The sequence below is a fragment of the Scyliorhinus canicula genome, chromosome 1 (assembly GCF_902713615.1).
Source record: "Scyliorhinus canicula chromosome 1, sScyCan1.1, whole genome shotgun sequence".
NCBI lineage: Eukaryota > Metazoa > Chordata > Chondrichthyes > Carcharhiniformes > Scyliorhinidae > Scyliorhinus > Scyliorhinus canicula.
Genome location: NC_052146.1, coordinates 222,996,670 through 223,011,006, shown reverse-complemented (window position 1 = coordinate 223,011,006; position 14,337 = coordinate 222,996,670). Strand labels below are relative to the sequence as shown.

The following is a 14,337-nucleotide window of genomic DNA, read 5'->3' as shown; positions in this document are numbered from 1 at the left end:
TTTTTACTTACCTGGCTGGCGGCTCAGTGGATTAATGTATCATCTGGCTTGGTCCAAATCATGCAAGAGTTTCTGAGCAAGCACAATGTTGTTTGATTAGTTTATAGAAAGAGTCAACCTAGCATTGCTGTAATCATAATATATAAATAGGCTTTTCAGAGTAAAAAGCTTATATTTAGCTCTATACTATTAAAGTCATAGTCTGCGCTCTATAGTCGAACACATCAGCCAATTCGTGTAATGATATTGCTAAACTCTCAATTGGATTGTTACCACTGGAATCCAATCCAATTAAGAAAATTGGCACTGAGAGAGCCACACCTTCCATTGAAAACCATGCATTTCTTTCTGCTGAGTTTCAAGGGACATTGGAATCAGAAGTTAAGGAGGAATTTGTGGCAGACTTGGATGAGATGTGGAACTGAATGATTTTAGGATGAAAACATAGTTAATTTGAAGAAAAGGTTTTGAACATTGTAGGGACACTTAGTCAATACATCTTAATTATCAAAGACACAATCATTTCATGATTTGTAAAATCTTACTGATGTATGCACATACTTTCTGACTTCTTATATGCATTTTCAACATAATATGGTCTTTTTTTTTGTAAAATCATCTGTGGAAATTGTCATTCCAGAATTTACGCCACTGTTTTTATAATATGCTCAGCAATTTCTACCTATTATTTTCTGCAATATTGGTGACACAAAATAATGCCATTAATTTTAAAATACTAACAAATACGTTAAAATAATCAATTTTCACCACAGTTATTTTTATTCCATTTGTACCTCACACCGCATTATTTATTAAACTCATTTTTTTGTCATAAATAATTTGCTTGCAAATCTGTTTACTTTTGTACTTGTGCTACATTTCTGGTTCCTTTTGAAAAGTATTTACAAGCTATGTGCTTGCTACTCAACAGCATAAATCATAATTAAATATGTTTGGATTTACTGTAATGAAACAAATCAAAATGCCCATGATATTTTTAAAAAATTCATGAGAGCAACTGTTGATAGCTAAGGTGGGCGTTGACCAGGACAAAGGGTAGAATTGAATAAATACCTCAACTTGGAGCGGGGAGCACACTGAGCAAGGATAGTAAAAGGATCAAAGTTTGGAATAAGAGAGCATGTGGGGCAAGAGCAATGCTGACATGAGTAGGATTCATATAATGACAGAGAATGAATTGAACTGGTAGAGGAAGCTTGGGTCAAAAAGAAAAACAAATATTCATTGGAGCTTGGATGGAATGGTGGAGTTTGATATTTAGGGGATTGGTGCTGGTGGGTGGAAAGAGAAATTGTAGTGGTCTGCAGCCTGTTGCTGTTATTGTTGTTGGTTGCAGCTGTCCCTCGATTTAAGGATCATATGTACATAAGGTTGCGGGTTTCTGGTATGGGTCTTCATGTAACTGAACAGGCCTATTCTCAATCTGTATATAATTGAGCACATGGGATGGGATGTTCCATGAGGTAATTGGATCCGGAATAAATGAGTGCTTTTTTTTCTTTCATTCTCTGCTGCCGCTCTGCCTCGCTATTAAGGTGTTTACATTTAAAGCGTGAAAAAACCTGATGGATAAATTGTCGCCATTTTGAACAGTTGGTAGAAAGCTCCTCCCAGTCTTTATTGTCAAAGCTGCCGCACCTTAAGTAGAGCTTCAGAGCATCTTTGAAGCACTTTCATTATACTCCACTGAAATGTTGGCCATTTGAGAGATGAGAAAATAGGACCTGGAATGAGAGTGAGTGGAGTTTCTGGCCACCCGGACATATTGTCCAGACCATCAAAGTTGATTTTACAACCCGGGCACCACAATGGCACAGTGGGTTAGCACAGCTGTCTCACGGCGCCAAGGTCCCAGGTTCAATCCCGGCTCTGGGTCACTGTCCGTGTGGACATTCTCCCCGTGTTTGCGTGGGTTTCGCCCCCACAACCCGAAGATGTGCAGGGTAGGTGGATTGGCCACGCTAAATTGCCCCTTAATTGGAAAAAATGATTGGGTACTCTAAATTTATTTTAAAAAGGTTGATTTTGCAAAAACTTTGTCTGAATGTTTGTTTTTATTCATTTACATACAGGGTTTGGGTGTTGCTGGTTAGGCCAGCATTTATTGCCCATCCCTAGTTGCTCTTCAGAAGGTGGTGGTGAACCCCTGCAGTCCTTCAGGTGTAGGTACACCCACTGTGCTGTTAGAGAGGGAGTTTCAAAATTTTGTCCCAGCGACAGCGAAGGAACGGCAATATATTTCCAAGTCAGGGTGGTGAGTGACTTGGAGGGGAACCTCCAGGTGATGGGGTTCCCAGGTATCTGTTGCTCTTGTCCTTCTAGATGGTAGTGGAGCTGGCTTTATGAAGAACATTAGCATTTATTCAAATGTCCTCCCATTGAAACTGGAGGATGTAGCTGAGACATTGCAGATAGAAATTTTCGAGCACTATTAAGTGTTGTGGTGCAGTGTCCCTAGAAATAATCTGGTTACTTGATTATGTTGTATTACCCTGCATTACTATGAAATGTGGGCCTTGCATTTGCACGTGGAACTTGTACAATGGTTGTGTAGTTCAGAATGTTAGACTTTTTCTGTCTAGTTTGGGTTGCAAAGTTTAAGGGAAGGCTATGGCCAGGAATGTTCATAATGCCTGATGGTGTGTTCAGGATCATGCAAAGGTGGAAGGTTATAAAGTCATTGGAAAGTCCAAAGGTATATTTGTCGAAGTGCAGAGAAGATTTACAAGGATGTTGCCAGGACTGGAAAAATGCAGCCAGAAGGAAAGATTGGATAGGCTGGGGCTGTTATCTTGGGAGCAGAGGAGGCTGAGAGGAGATTTGATTGAAATGTACAAAATTGTGAGGGACCTGGATAAAGTGGATAGGAAGGGCCTATCAGAGATAGGCAGAGAGGCCAGTGATGAGGAGACATAGGGTTAAAGTGATTGATAGAAAGATTAGAGGGGAGATGAGGAAAGACTTTTCACCCAGAGGGTGGCTAGTTTTTTTGGCTGATGCTGGCACAATGGGCCAATCCTCCTTCTGTGCCCTAAACTTTCTATGATTCTATGAACCTATGAATCCTTTTCTGATTTAAAAAAAAGTTATGTTGTACATACATAATGGAGTATTTGAATGAACTATCTGTGGAATTTCTTTCTGGATTGAGGTTGGCTAGAAACTGTGTGAGTGGGGAGAAAATAGTAATTAAGGAAAGAATTGTGTTACGTGATCGTTAATAACCAAACATTACAACTGAAAATAACTTTCTAGAAAGCAGAAGATTGAACATAAGAAAATTGATCAATAGATTGACATAAAAACTCTGACATTGAACCAGATCATTCGCAATCTTAGCATTTTATTTTATCCCAATCTGAGCTTTAAAATTTTTTTTTAGAGTACACAATTATTGTTTTCTCCAATTAAGGGCCAATTTAGCATGGCCAATCCACCTAACTTACACATCTTTGAGTTGTGGGGGTGAAACCCATGCAGACATTGGTAAAATGTGCAAACTCCACACGGACAGTTTTCAGGGTCGGGATTTGAACCTGGGTCCTCAGCGTCACAGTCCCAGTGCTAACCACTGCGCCACATTCTGCCCTCAAGCTGAGCTTCTGACCTCATACTCTTCAATAACAAGACCACTCAACAGCAACTCTTTAAAATCCACCATCTCAATGTCTCTTCCCTTGCCTCAGCTCATCTTTTCTGAAACATTCACCCATGCTTTTGTCACCACCAGGGTTATCTATTCTAAAGCTCTCCTGGTCAGTCATCTTTTATCCTTTATAAGCTTGAACTCATCCTATTCTCGGCTGCTTGTATCATAACTTACGCCAAATTCTGTTCACCAACGTCATTGTGCTCATTGACCCATGTTGATTCTTAATTTGCCAATGCCTTGAATTTACAAAGAAGAACAAAGAAAAATACAGCATAGGAACAGGCCCTTCGGCCTTCCAGGCCTGCGGCGACCATGCTGCATAAAATCTTCTACATTTCCAAGGTCCGTATCCCTCTATTCCCATCCTATTCATGTATTTGTCAAGCTGCCCCTTAAATGTCACTATCGTCCCTGCTTACACCACCTCCTCCGGCAGCGAGTTCCAGGCACCCACTACCCTCTGTGTAAAAGACTTACCTCGTACATCTCGTCTAAACCTTGCCCCTCGCACCTTAAACCTATGCCCCCTAGTAATTGACCCCTCTATCCTGGGAAAAAGTCTCTGACTAGCCACTCTGTCTATGCCCCTCATAATTTTGTAGACCTCTATCAGGTCGCGCCTCAACCTCCTTCGTTCCAGTGAGAACAAACCAAGTTTATTCAACCTCAAAAATTTTCATTCTTTTTTCCAAATCCCTCTATGGCCTAGTTCCTCCCTATCTCAGCCGCCTCTCTCAGCCTTGGGTTCCTCTTGTGTATTCACGATTTCCATTGCCCCACCATTGATGGCGATGCCTTTTTTTTTTGCCTAAGGCTCTATGCTCTTGAGTTCTCTCCCTAAATATACACGCTTCTTTTTTTGCCTTAGGATGTTCCCATTTAAAATATCCCTCTGACCAAGCATTTGGTCACTTGTCCTAATATCACCGTATGTGGCTTGATGTCGAATTTTGACTGATGATGCTCTTGTGAGGCACCTTGGGATCTTTTAATACCCTAATTTGCTAAAGGTGCTATATAAGCACAACTTGCTGCAAGCAACAGTTGCAAGAAATGTTATACAAAATTATGAATGAGATAGACATGAATTGATTAATAAGAAATTTGACAAAATCTAGTCTTTCCCCCAAGGTAAGATACACCAATTATATTATACTTCAACTTTTTTGATATTAAAAACGTTTTCACAAAATGTCATGAAGATGGAGAAATTTGCTGTTGTTCCACACTACCCGAAATTTATTGTAACAAAAGGCATTTTTAATTTTTAAATAAAAATATGAGTAATGACAATAACTCTCAAGCTAAGTAAACATCTCTTTAAATGCCTCTTATCAGAGGGGCAGTAGATCTTGATGGTTAGCACTGTAAATAATGTATGATTAAAAATGCGTGCAGCTTTGAATTGCATTGAAGTGGTTGTTATAAGACCATGTTTTCTTTTTATTATGCTTAAAAGTTAAATTGTGCTGTCTAAGCAATCTATTTTACTTCCGCGACGCAGCCAGAAGTACACAGCAAACCATAATGTGGTTGTTTGAAGGAATTAGTTTCCTCCCTCTGAAAAAATACTGCCCGAATTGCTATTCGTCTCATTCTTTCTGTTTAAATTCTGTGATCTAGCTGTGCGACCTGTCAGTTTATTTACAATATTGTATATGCAACTGTTGTGGGCGTCATCAGTCCCATCGATTTGCATTGAAATGTCTTTTCTTTGCCCCTTGCCTCTGTTGATCGAATTTCAGATCAGCCAGGATTTGCAACTAACCTTCCGGCATAACTGAACCCAACTGACGCTGGGAGACATAAAGATCAAAAAGGCTTCCACATCCATTTTATTTCATACAAAAATATCGCTGGATCACCATTGCAAACTTCACATTTATTTGCAATAAAGGTTCATTTTGCAAACGTCTGGATTATTTGATTGCAAATTGGGAAAAAGGAGAACAAAAGGGACATATCTTTTACCCAGGGCTGACGTCAGTTTGATTTTACTGACAACTATTGATGCGTGTGAAGCAATTGCAAGCTACTCCCTTTCATTAGGGTAAATGAAAAAAACTGGTGGGATCTGAGTGAAAACTTCTGAAACGGGTTTCACTGGCGCCTTAAACCAAATGGAAATAAATATCATACACCATTTTTAGATTTAAAATAACGAATTTTCAAATTTGTTTTCAATGTAAAAAGACCTCCAGAGGGAGTGTAGGGGAACAGCAAATAGGCACTGAGCAGAGTAGAGAATGCTTCAACCTAGGAATGTTGTTCATTACACTGAAGGAAAGGACACATTAGAGAAAATAGTCCGTGCTATTTTTCCTTGATTTTTCTTAATCCTCATTCTCAGATGTGAGTTGCCACACAAGTCTGGGATAAGTAGTTTTTGGATGAATATTTTTTGCTGGCAGAGTTTTGATTTGGATGCTGGCAGATGTGTATAAGTTAATAGCGTAAGGATCCAGTGATCCTGTGATTATGTCTAACTCTGAGGCTAGAGCGAAATAGATTGAACCCGGGGCAGGGAGAGAGGGAAGAACTGGAGTGGATCATTCTGGCACACGCAATGTAAAAGGAAACATAGATCACTCTTGGAATGGGGAATAACGAAAGGAATTTAGTCCTAAATATATTTTAACAGCAATATTTGCAACAAGTATTAAAAATATGTATACACCTCTTAGATGGTTTTAAAATAATACGGTTTGTGTAGCGAAACCTTTAAACTACCATTATCATTTTATAAAGATAACCATTATCATTTTATAAAGATAACCATTATCATTTCATAAAGCCAACCATTATCATTTTATATAGACAATGATGACCAGAAACTGCTCTTTTCTAAATTGGAAACCAAGTTAGAATAGTTAATAGTAAGGACATTTTGTTTGTTTTAGGGTCAGTTCTATAATGTTTAAAGCTTCGGGGAAGATACATTCAATGCAGAACAATTACTTTTGCGAATCACAGTAAATAGCGACAAATTATTGAAGACTCATAAAAGTGAACTAAATGTAGTAATTCAGACCATTGATATGTATCATATAAAATTTGAAAATTAAGAGGTTTAAAAATAATTGTATGTTAACACACCCTGTACATGTTTAAAAGGTGGATTATAAATATCAGAAAGGATATGACAAATTGGAATCCATTGTTTCAAAATTGAAAATAAAATTATATTTTGAAAGGCCAATATTGTGCGGTCTATGTCTGAGGCTCCAGCCCATGTTTTCGAGCTGATGTGCAGTAATCAGAGGAATGGATAATAGTTGTTGGAGTCCTCATGCCATGCTGGGCCAGAGGCTCAGCTAGACATGTATTTACCCATATCCGGGTTAGAGAGGAAAGGAAAGTTTGATTTTTAAAACAGATCTAGAGAAAGTTTTCTACCTATTTAGCAAAACGGAAGAATAGAAAATAGAATTTAATATATTATAATAATCATCATGCAACAAAAGAGAGCGTGAGCCTTTTTTCTTTTGCTTTCAAACTGGAGGAGGACGAGTTTTTTTTTTCTCTTTTTAATAATATTTAATGATCGGGTGTAAAAGGAAGAGAAGAAGCAGACGTGTCTGTGTCTCTCCCTGCTCCCCTCCTCGCTCTCTGACTGGATTTTCTGAGAGATGATCATGGCCGCTCAAGTAGCAGCAGCTACGGCCAACAGTAACAGCAGTGGCGGCAGCCCCGGCCTGAGTAACCGAGACCCTGACAGCATCAGCAGCGGAAAACCGGCAGCCCAGGCTGCGGGAGGAGGGCTCAGTGGCAGCGGCGGAGATCCCAGTGGCGGCGGCAGCTTGAACTTGAACAGCGTTGATCATCTTCACCATCCCCGACACCACCACCATCCCCACCAGCAGCACCACGGCGAGCTCAACATGGCCAACTCCTCGGGCCCCGGCCCCGGCCCGGCGAATAACAACGGCGGCGCTGCTGGAGACCCGGGCTTGGCCTCGTCCAACCCCAACCCCGAGCCAACGCACAAAGAAGCCGCCTCGGCCTCGCCTTCCTCGGCATCCACCTCCTCGTCCTCCGCGGCCAGCGAGGCGGGGATCATTCCCAATCACAAGCTGAAAGCCGCCGGCGCAGAGTTGTTGCTTTCTCCCCATCACCAAGGAGAAGGAGGCGGCGGGGCAGAGACTCAACATGGAGGCGGCAGTAAAGACAACATCTTGTTAACCGCCGACAACCAGGGCAACAACAACAACAAGGCTGACGACCAACTGCTGAAAATGGGTGACCAGAGGTACGAGCACCCGGCAGCCGCGGGATCAACTAACCAAACGGGCCCGGCGCCCGGCCTATCCGATTATAACAATTATTACCGGGCAGCGGCGGCAGGAACAGGCCCCGGTCCCGGACCTTACTTCGATCAACATGGCGGACAACAAAGCCCCGGGCTTGGGCTTCACCCTTCCAGCAGCCTGGAGCTGAGTGCCAGCCCGCTGCACAACTCTCACGACGGCTACTCCAACAACTACAACCATTACTCGGGCTATAGGCCGGCCTACAGCAGCCCCGGCTACGGCATGATGAACTCACCCAGGGCCAACAATCTGGGAGCCAGCACGGCCACCAACAGCGGCCACCAACATCACCACCACGGCAAGCAGCAGCCGACTCTGGCCGGGGCATTTCAGCGTTACTCAGGCCAGAGCCAGCACTCGGGGGCGACGCCGACCCTCAATCAGCTTCTGACCTCCCCCAGCCCCATGAGGGGGTACGGCTTTCCGGACTACAGCAACCCTGGCGCTTCGCTCAAAGGGAGCGATATGGGCAGTCATTACGGAGTAGGGAGCAGCCAAGCCTGGGGAGGAGGCGGCGGTGGAGGAGCAGCAGTGGCAGGACAAGCTCGCAGCCACCCGGCCATGAGCCCCGGCAGCTCGGCGCAGCCTCTGGGCAGAACACAGGTAAAGCGGCCTGAGTGTGTGTCTTTCACCCTGCAGTGGGAGCAGAGCTGGTGTTGTGCGATGTGAAGACATTAGAGAGAAAGCAGTCCTTGAAGTGCTGGTCAGGGGCATAGGCCGCGCTATCTTTCCTATCACCTCTTGCTGAAAAAGGAGAGTTTTAACGACTCATTTTGTTTGGAAACGCCGTTTGCGGGGAGTTGGCGCTGCCTTTTTGCACCAAACGAAGGGTGTCCGCTGTGCGGGGTTTTATTTTTGCACTGATCTGATAACGTACAAGTTCCAATTGGGTACTTCTATATTAAATCAGTTAAATTTTCTTTTATTCGTTTTAAACTGCTATCTGGGATGTTTTTTGTTGACCCCACCCATCTCTCTGTATGTTATTTTTGCCCTCTGGGCAGGTCAGGTTGATTTTTGTTTCATGGTGTGTGAAAACTGGCAGCTCCGTTCAGCTCGCACTCTAGTCTCTTCACCTTCTTTTGCAAGGTTTGCAATTTGAATTGTGGAGGTAAAAGGCCTGGAATCGAGTCTCCAGACAGCTGCCTCCGAGTTGACATCTAATCTGCCATCTGATTGGCTCTCACACTCACCACTGGGTATTTATCAGTGCTGATGTAAACACAAGTTGCTGAACATCACAAATCCACATTGCACATTCTCCAAGAATCCACGCAATTTACACAGCGCTTAAACCATTGAAATATAGGAAAAAATATATCTCTCGCCCCCTCTTCACAACCCCTCCCCCAACACCCCGAGACTTATTTTAAAATCTAATGTTTTCATTCTACATTAATTGCATTAAAAAAGGCACTTAATTTAAATTCGACCTACGCCAGAAAAATAATTTCTTCAAAATCAAGCTGTTGAAAAAATATTGATATTGTTCTGTAATAAACAGCTTGTGTCAATTTAATAAAATCAAGCATTAATTGTACGTATTAGTAATTTTATGAAACAGTAATATATTGTTCCATATGTTTCAAAACCCATTCCCCATGACCAAGAAATATGCTTATCCGACTAATTGCTAAGTACACTAGAGCTGATTAGCACTTTATTAAAATATTCATGAAATTAAATTTGTACAAGTGATTATTATGTCTTAATTCATTCAAAAAATACTTTATATTGTCCAAGGAGTACTGCATCATACATGTTACTGCTTTTGATTCAACGTCAATTGTAGTAATGTAGTATTATGACTTTACTTCTAAACTAAATTTATTTTTTTGAAAAATCACTTCTATCTGAGTTCTTATGGTAACTAGGTTCAATTCCATCTCCATTATGCAGAGAATCATAGAATTTACAGTGCAGAAGGAGGCCATTCAGCTCATCGAGTCTGCACCGGTCCTTGGAAAGAGCACCCATAACCCACGTCTCCACTCTATCACTCTATCCCCGTAACCCAACCTAACCTTCTGGACACAATTTGGCATGGCCAATCCACCTAACCTGCTCATCCTTGGACTGTGGGACGAAACCGGAGCACCTGGAGGAAACCCACGCAGACTTGAAAGTGCAAACTTCCCACAGACAGTCACCCAAGGCCGGAATTGAACCCAGGTCCCTGGAGCTGTGAGGTAGCAGTGCTAACCACTGTGCCACAATGCCATGTCCTGATAGTTGCAACTTAAGTGAATTCCATGAGTAGTTTCAACCTCTTTGGCAAAAGAGCTGAAGATTGGTGAACATTTGTTTAACCCTGAAGAACAGGTTTGTACTGGAGTGTGATGGCATCCTTACTAAGTGGTGATGAACTGTCCAGCATCTGTGGATTTTAGACATAAAATATGCCATTTGAGGGAAGTTTTGAAGAGTTGCTGGTGTCTGGAATCCTGCATGAGTTGCTCTCTTCAGGAGAAAGGCAGAAAATAAAATAATTATTTTAATGAAGCTCAAATTGGCACATCATAGGAAAAGTGTTTTGCGATGTTTCATAATTCTGTAAGGCAGTTGATCCGAGGTAGTAAAAGCAATTTCTTTGTGCCAATTGTTTGGGATGGAGTGATTGGATCTATTTGAATATATTTAAAACCATAGTTATCAAATTATTTGTTTAAAAATTCTAGTTAATTTTTAAATTATCAGGATTTCACTAACGTGTAAAGAATAATATGATATTTTAATCCATTTAAATTACAAAAGAAAGTCAGACTTACAGATTTTGTCCTCCTACACTGTTTAATGAGAATGTTTGCTGCTATCAAAACCTTTATTTTGTTCCTGTAACTAATACTGATGTTTGGATAATTAGTTAATTGGAAAAATCTTGGCATTATCTTGAGTATCTGAGCCAGATGATTATTAAATATGCTTTTTGGGCAAGTTGATTATGAAATATGTTTTATTGTGTTTGGAAATTATCATCTACTAATGGGCTTTTGTAATATAAAGCTCTCTGTGGATTAAGCTGAAGGCAGGACCAATGTTGAGATTCAGGAATTTCTGATGAATTGCACATCCTGTAACAAGTTTGCTGTGTTTTTAGTTTTTGCAGAGTCTATAGGTTATAACATCATGTTGACTTGGTTCACAGATTCCATTTAAGGTGAAAATAAATGTTTAGCTTTTATTATCACAGACCTGGTTGAATTGTGAACATTTTAAAATCTTGGAAGTCATCTGTTTGTATTTGCGGTGTTGTGAGTTAATCTTTGGATTCTGTTTTCATTTTAGACTTGGGTTATGATTTAGTATTACTACAGTGCATAATTTGTTCAAAAACCTTCCAAGTGCTACATCACACTGAGACTGAGTACAAAGGTTGGAAAGGAAATCTGATATAATTCAGTAGAAACTGCATACTGTTTCTTTTCTTGGAATATACCTGTTGGATATAATTAAGGCCTGCTTGCTTGAAGCAGTTGTGTATAGTGGCCAGTTTGAACAACCAACCAACATGCTTCAAAGCCTCTATGCTGGTTTTCCTCATTCCTTTCTCTTTCCCGCAACCCACCTGTGCGCAATATATTTTCAAACCAAACGTACAGCTGGAAATTCTAGCTGTTATGCTCCATCACTGGCCACTAGGCGGTGTATGAAAAAGACAAGGACTGACTGACCTTTGGGTTATCCAACTGAGGTTCTGCTATTTTTCTCCCTGCTCTACAACTGAGAATGGAAATAGTGAGCATAAACCCCCAGCAAAGAAATTATGGTCTTGGAATCCCAATATGTTGAGCTTATGTGTGACCTGTAACTATGCAACTATGTATCGCAGCTGCACCGAGGCACATTTTTTTCCTCCTTTTTAGGGAATTACCAGGCTTTTTCCTAGGTTTGTGGTCAAGCCTTGAAGTATACTGTATTATTAGCCAAAACTGATACTCGTGTCACTGACCTTGTGAATTGGAATCCATTAATCTCCCTAGTTTCGCTTAGCATTGAACTTGTATAATTCTTTGTACCCACTGATGGTTTCTATGCAATGTGCAGTATGACATGGAAAATATACAATTTATATCTCCTCTATTCTGATCATCTTACCTCTAAAGAATCACTCTTTTGCACCATTGTGTGTTTTTGCAATCTCCCACATTGCTTTTGTGAGTTCTCTGAGATGGTGCTCATTTTCGGGCTTTGTAGTGATTACTAGCCTACTGTCTACACTATAGTGTCCCTTTTTCGCAGCCTATCCAAACTTCATGAAGGCAACATGGTAGCGCAGTGGTTAGCACTGCTGCCTCATGGCGCCAAAGACCCGGGCTCCATCCAGGCCCTGGGTCACTGTCTGTGTGGAGTTTGCACGTTTTCACCGTTTCTGCGTGGGTCTCACCCTGCAACCCAAAGATATACAGGGGAGGTGGATTGGCCACACTAAATTGCCCTGTAATTGGGACTTTAAATTTAAATAATAAACTTCATAAGACGTTATCAATCTACAAACACAATTGGTGTGGAGCTGCTGTTCAGAGAGAATGTCTTTTTAATTTTTACCTCTTGAATTGGGCAAAGAGAACTAGCTGGGCTTCATTTGATCTCTATTTGTTGCAAGGCTAAACTTTGGAATTTAAACAGGAGTAATCTAGAGCCACAGCACAGCATATCATGGTTGAACAAATTGAGTTTTCCTTTTGCAGCGTTGTCGCCCTACTTAAACCTATTTGGTATCAATAGCTGTCATTTGGTATCAATAGCTGTCATTGAGGGTGGAAGATGAAGTAAGCTGTTATTGTTTGTAATGAGCTTTGGTGCCAGAGTTAATAGGAAAATGCAATGGGATATTTTCAGTTAAGTTGCTGAAATGGTATTGTACCATTAGGGAGGGAGGATTTGAAAGGTTGACTTATTTGTGGGGATAGCTCGCCTATTCGCTCATTTTACATAGTGATGTTAAATAAGACTAAAAACGCGTCTGTTTTCCTTCCAGAGGGATACGGGTGAAAAATAATTTTAGATGTAGATCATGCAGTGTTGCCGATACTCATGTGTGATATTCTGTAAGACTGAAAGAACCACAGTTGTGATGTCCCCTGCGTTTAATTAAACTGTTAATACTCTGCATTCAGACTCTTGTTATGGGCCAGGGTTTAGAGAACCCCAAAGTGTATCATGGAGTTCACCTGACCCACAACTTTTTAATAGTTTGTGGTGTGGGGAGCACATGGCCCACTCTACAGGAGTGGTGCAGCAGAAATGGGTAAAGTATTTTTTAAAGCAAAACAATGTTTATTCTATGAATTCAAGTTAACCTTTTTAAAACAAAGTGAACATCTTAGCAAACATTAATTCAAATACAACCCCCAAAGAATACAACACTAAGTAATCCTTAATAACTTCCCAAACAACATCCAGAAGACAGAAGAAACCCCTTTTAACAGAAGCATATCAGGTTTACATTCACTGCTGAGAACATTTATAATTCTGAATTCACCAAATGATCAAGAGAGTCTTTTCATGGCAGAGAGATCAACAGTACACCTGCTCTGTCTGGCTTTAGCTCCAATACTGAAAATGAAACTAAAACACACCCTGCAGCAAACAGCCTAAAGCAAAAAGCTGACAGACAGCCCAGCTCCACCGACTCTCTGCCATCACTGCAGTAATAAACACCTATTTCTTAAAGGTACTCTCACTGCAGATATTTATACACACACCTTTTTATAAACACCCATTTCTCAAAGATACTCTCACATGACACTCTTGTATTAAGAATGTTCACTTGAAAGGAAGTATAACTCGTAGAACCGTTATTGCCTTCAGTGACAAAGGGAGATCCAAAAATATTTCAGAATTTTTCCATAAACTGGACCATTAACTGACAAATCATAAAATGGTTACATTTCATGGAGGAAATTCTTCCATCATAATGCAGTGACAGTTGTTAATTTTCATGAAAAGTTTTGTGGCGATAGTTGATTGCCAGCAGAATTTTCTTGTACAAATTGCATGGTGACTGACATCCTTTGTATTAAATGTTCGACCTAATGTTTTTTCAACACCCAAATTTCAAGCACCTTGTGAAGTGACTCTGGGAATTTCAAATGCCAAACAGTTAAGGGGAGAAAAAGTATTACTAATTCTGTTTAGTTTTGCTCTCTGGTAAGTTGTTTTTTCTTAGACCATTGAAAGGTAACCACCTGAAAGAAAACATGGCTAAAAATAAGATAAAAAACATTCAGGGAGTTAGTGGCACGGTAGCACAGTGGTTAAGCACTGTTGCTTCACAGTGACCAGGGTCTCGGATTCGATTCCCAGCTTGGGTCACTGCAGCGTCTGCACGCTCTCCCATGTCTGTGGGTTTCC

The 14,337-nt window shown here is 40.9% G+C and overlaps 1 protein-coding gene and 1 long non-coding RNA gene across 2 annotated transcripts in view; one reads left to right on the top strand and one right to left on the bottom strand.

The window, feature by feature from the left end:
* Positions 1-8,333, bottom strand: part of LOC119971974 — a 32,022-nt gene extending 23,689 nt beyond the window's left edge. Inside the window, exons 1-2 of the long non-coding RNA XR_005461958.1 lie at positions 8,219-8,333; positions 12-72 (exon numbers count right to left, since the gene is read on the bottom strand). This is a non-coding gene — a long non-coding RNA (uncharacterized LOC119971974). The remainder of the gene's footprint in view (positions 1-11; positions 73-8,218) is intronic.
* The window catches only part of arid1b (AT rich interactive domain 1B (SWI1-like)), a 633,019-nt gene continuing 625,625 nt past the window's right edge, over positions 6,944-14,337 (top strand). The window contains exon 1 of the mRNA XM_038808360.1: positions 6,944-8,586. Within this exon, the coding sequence (XP_038664288.1) occupies positions 7,303-8,586 (1,284 nt within the window). The 5' untranslated portion in view covers positions 6,944-7,302. The remainder of the gene's footprint in view (positions 8,587-14,337) is intronic.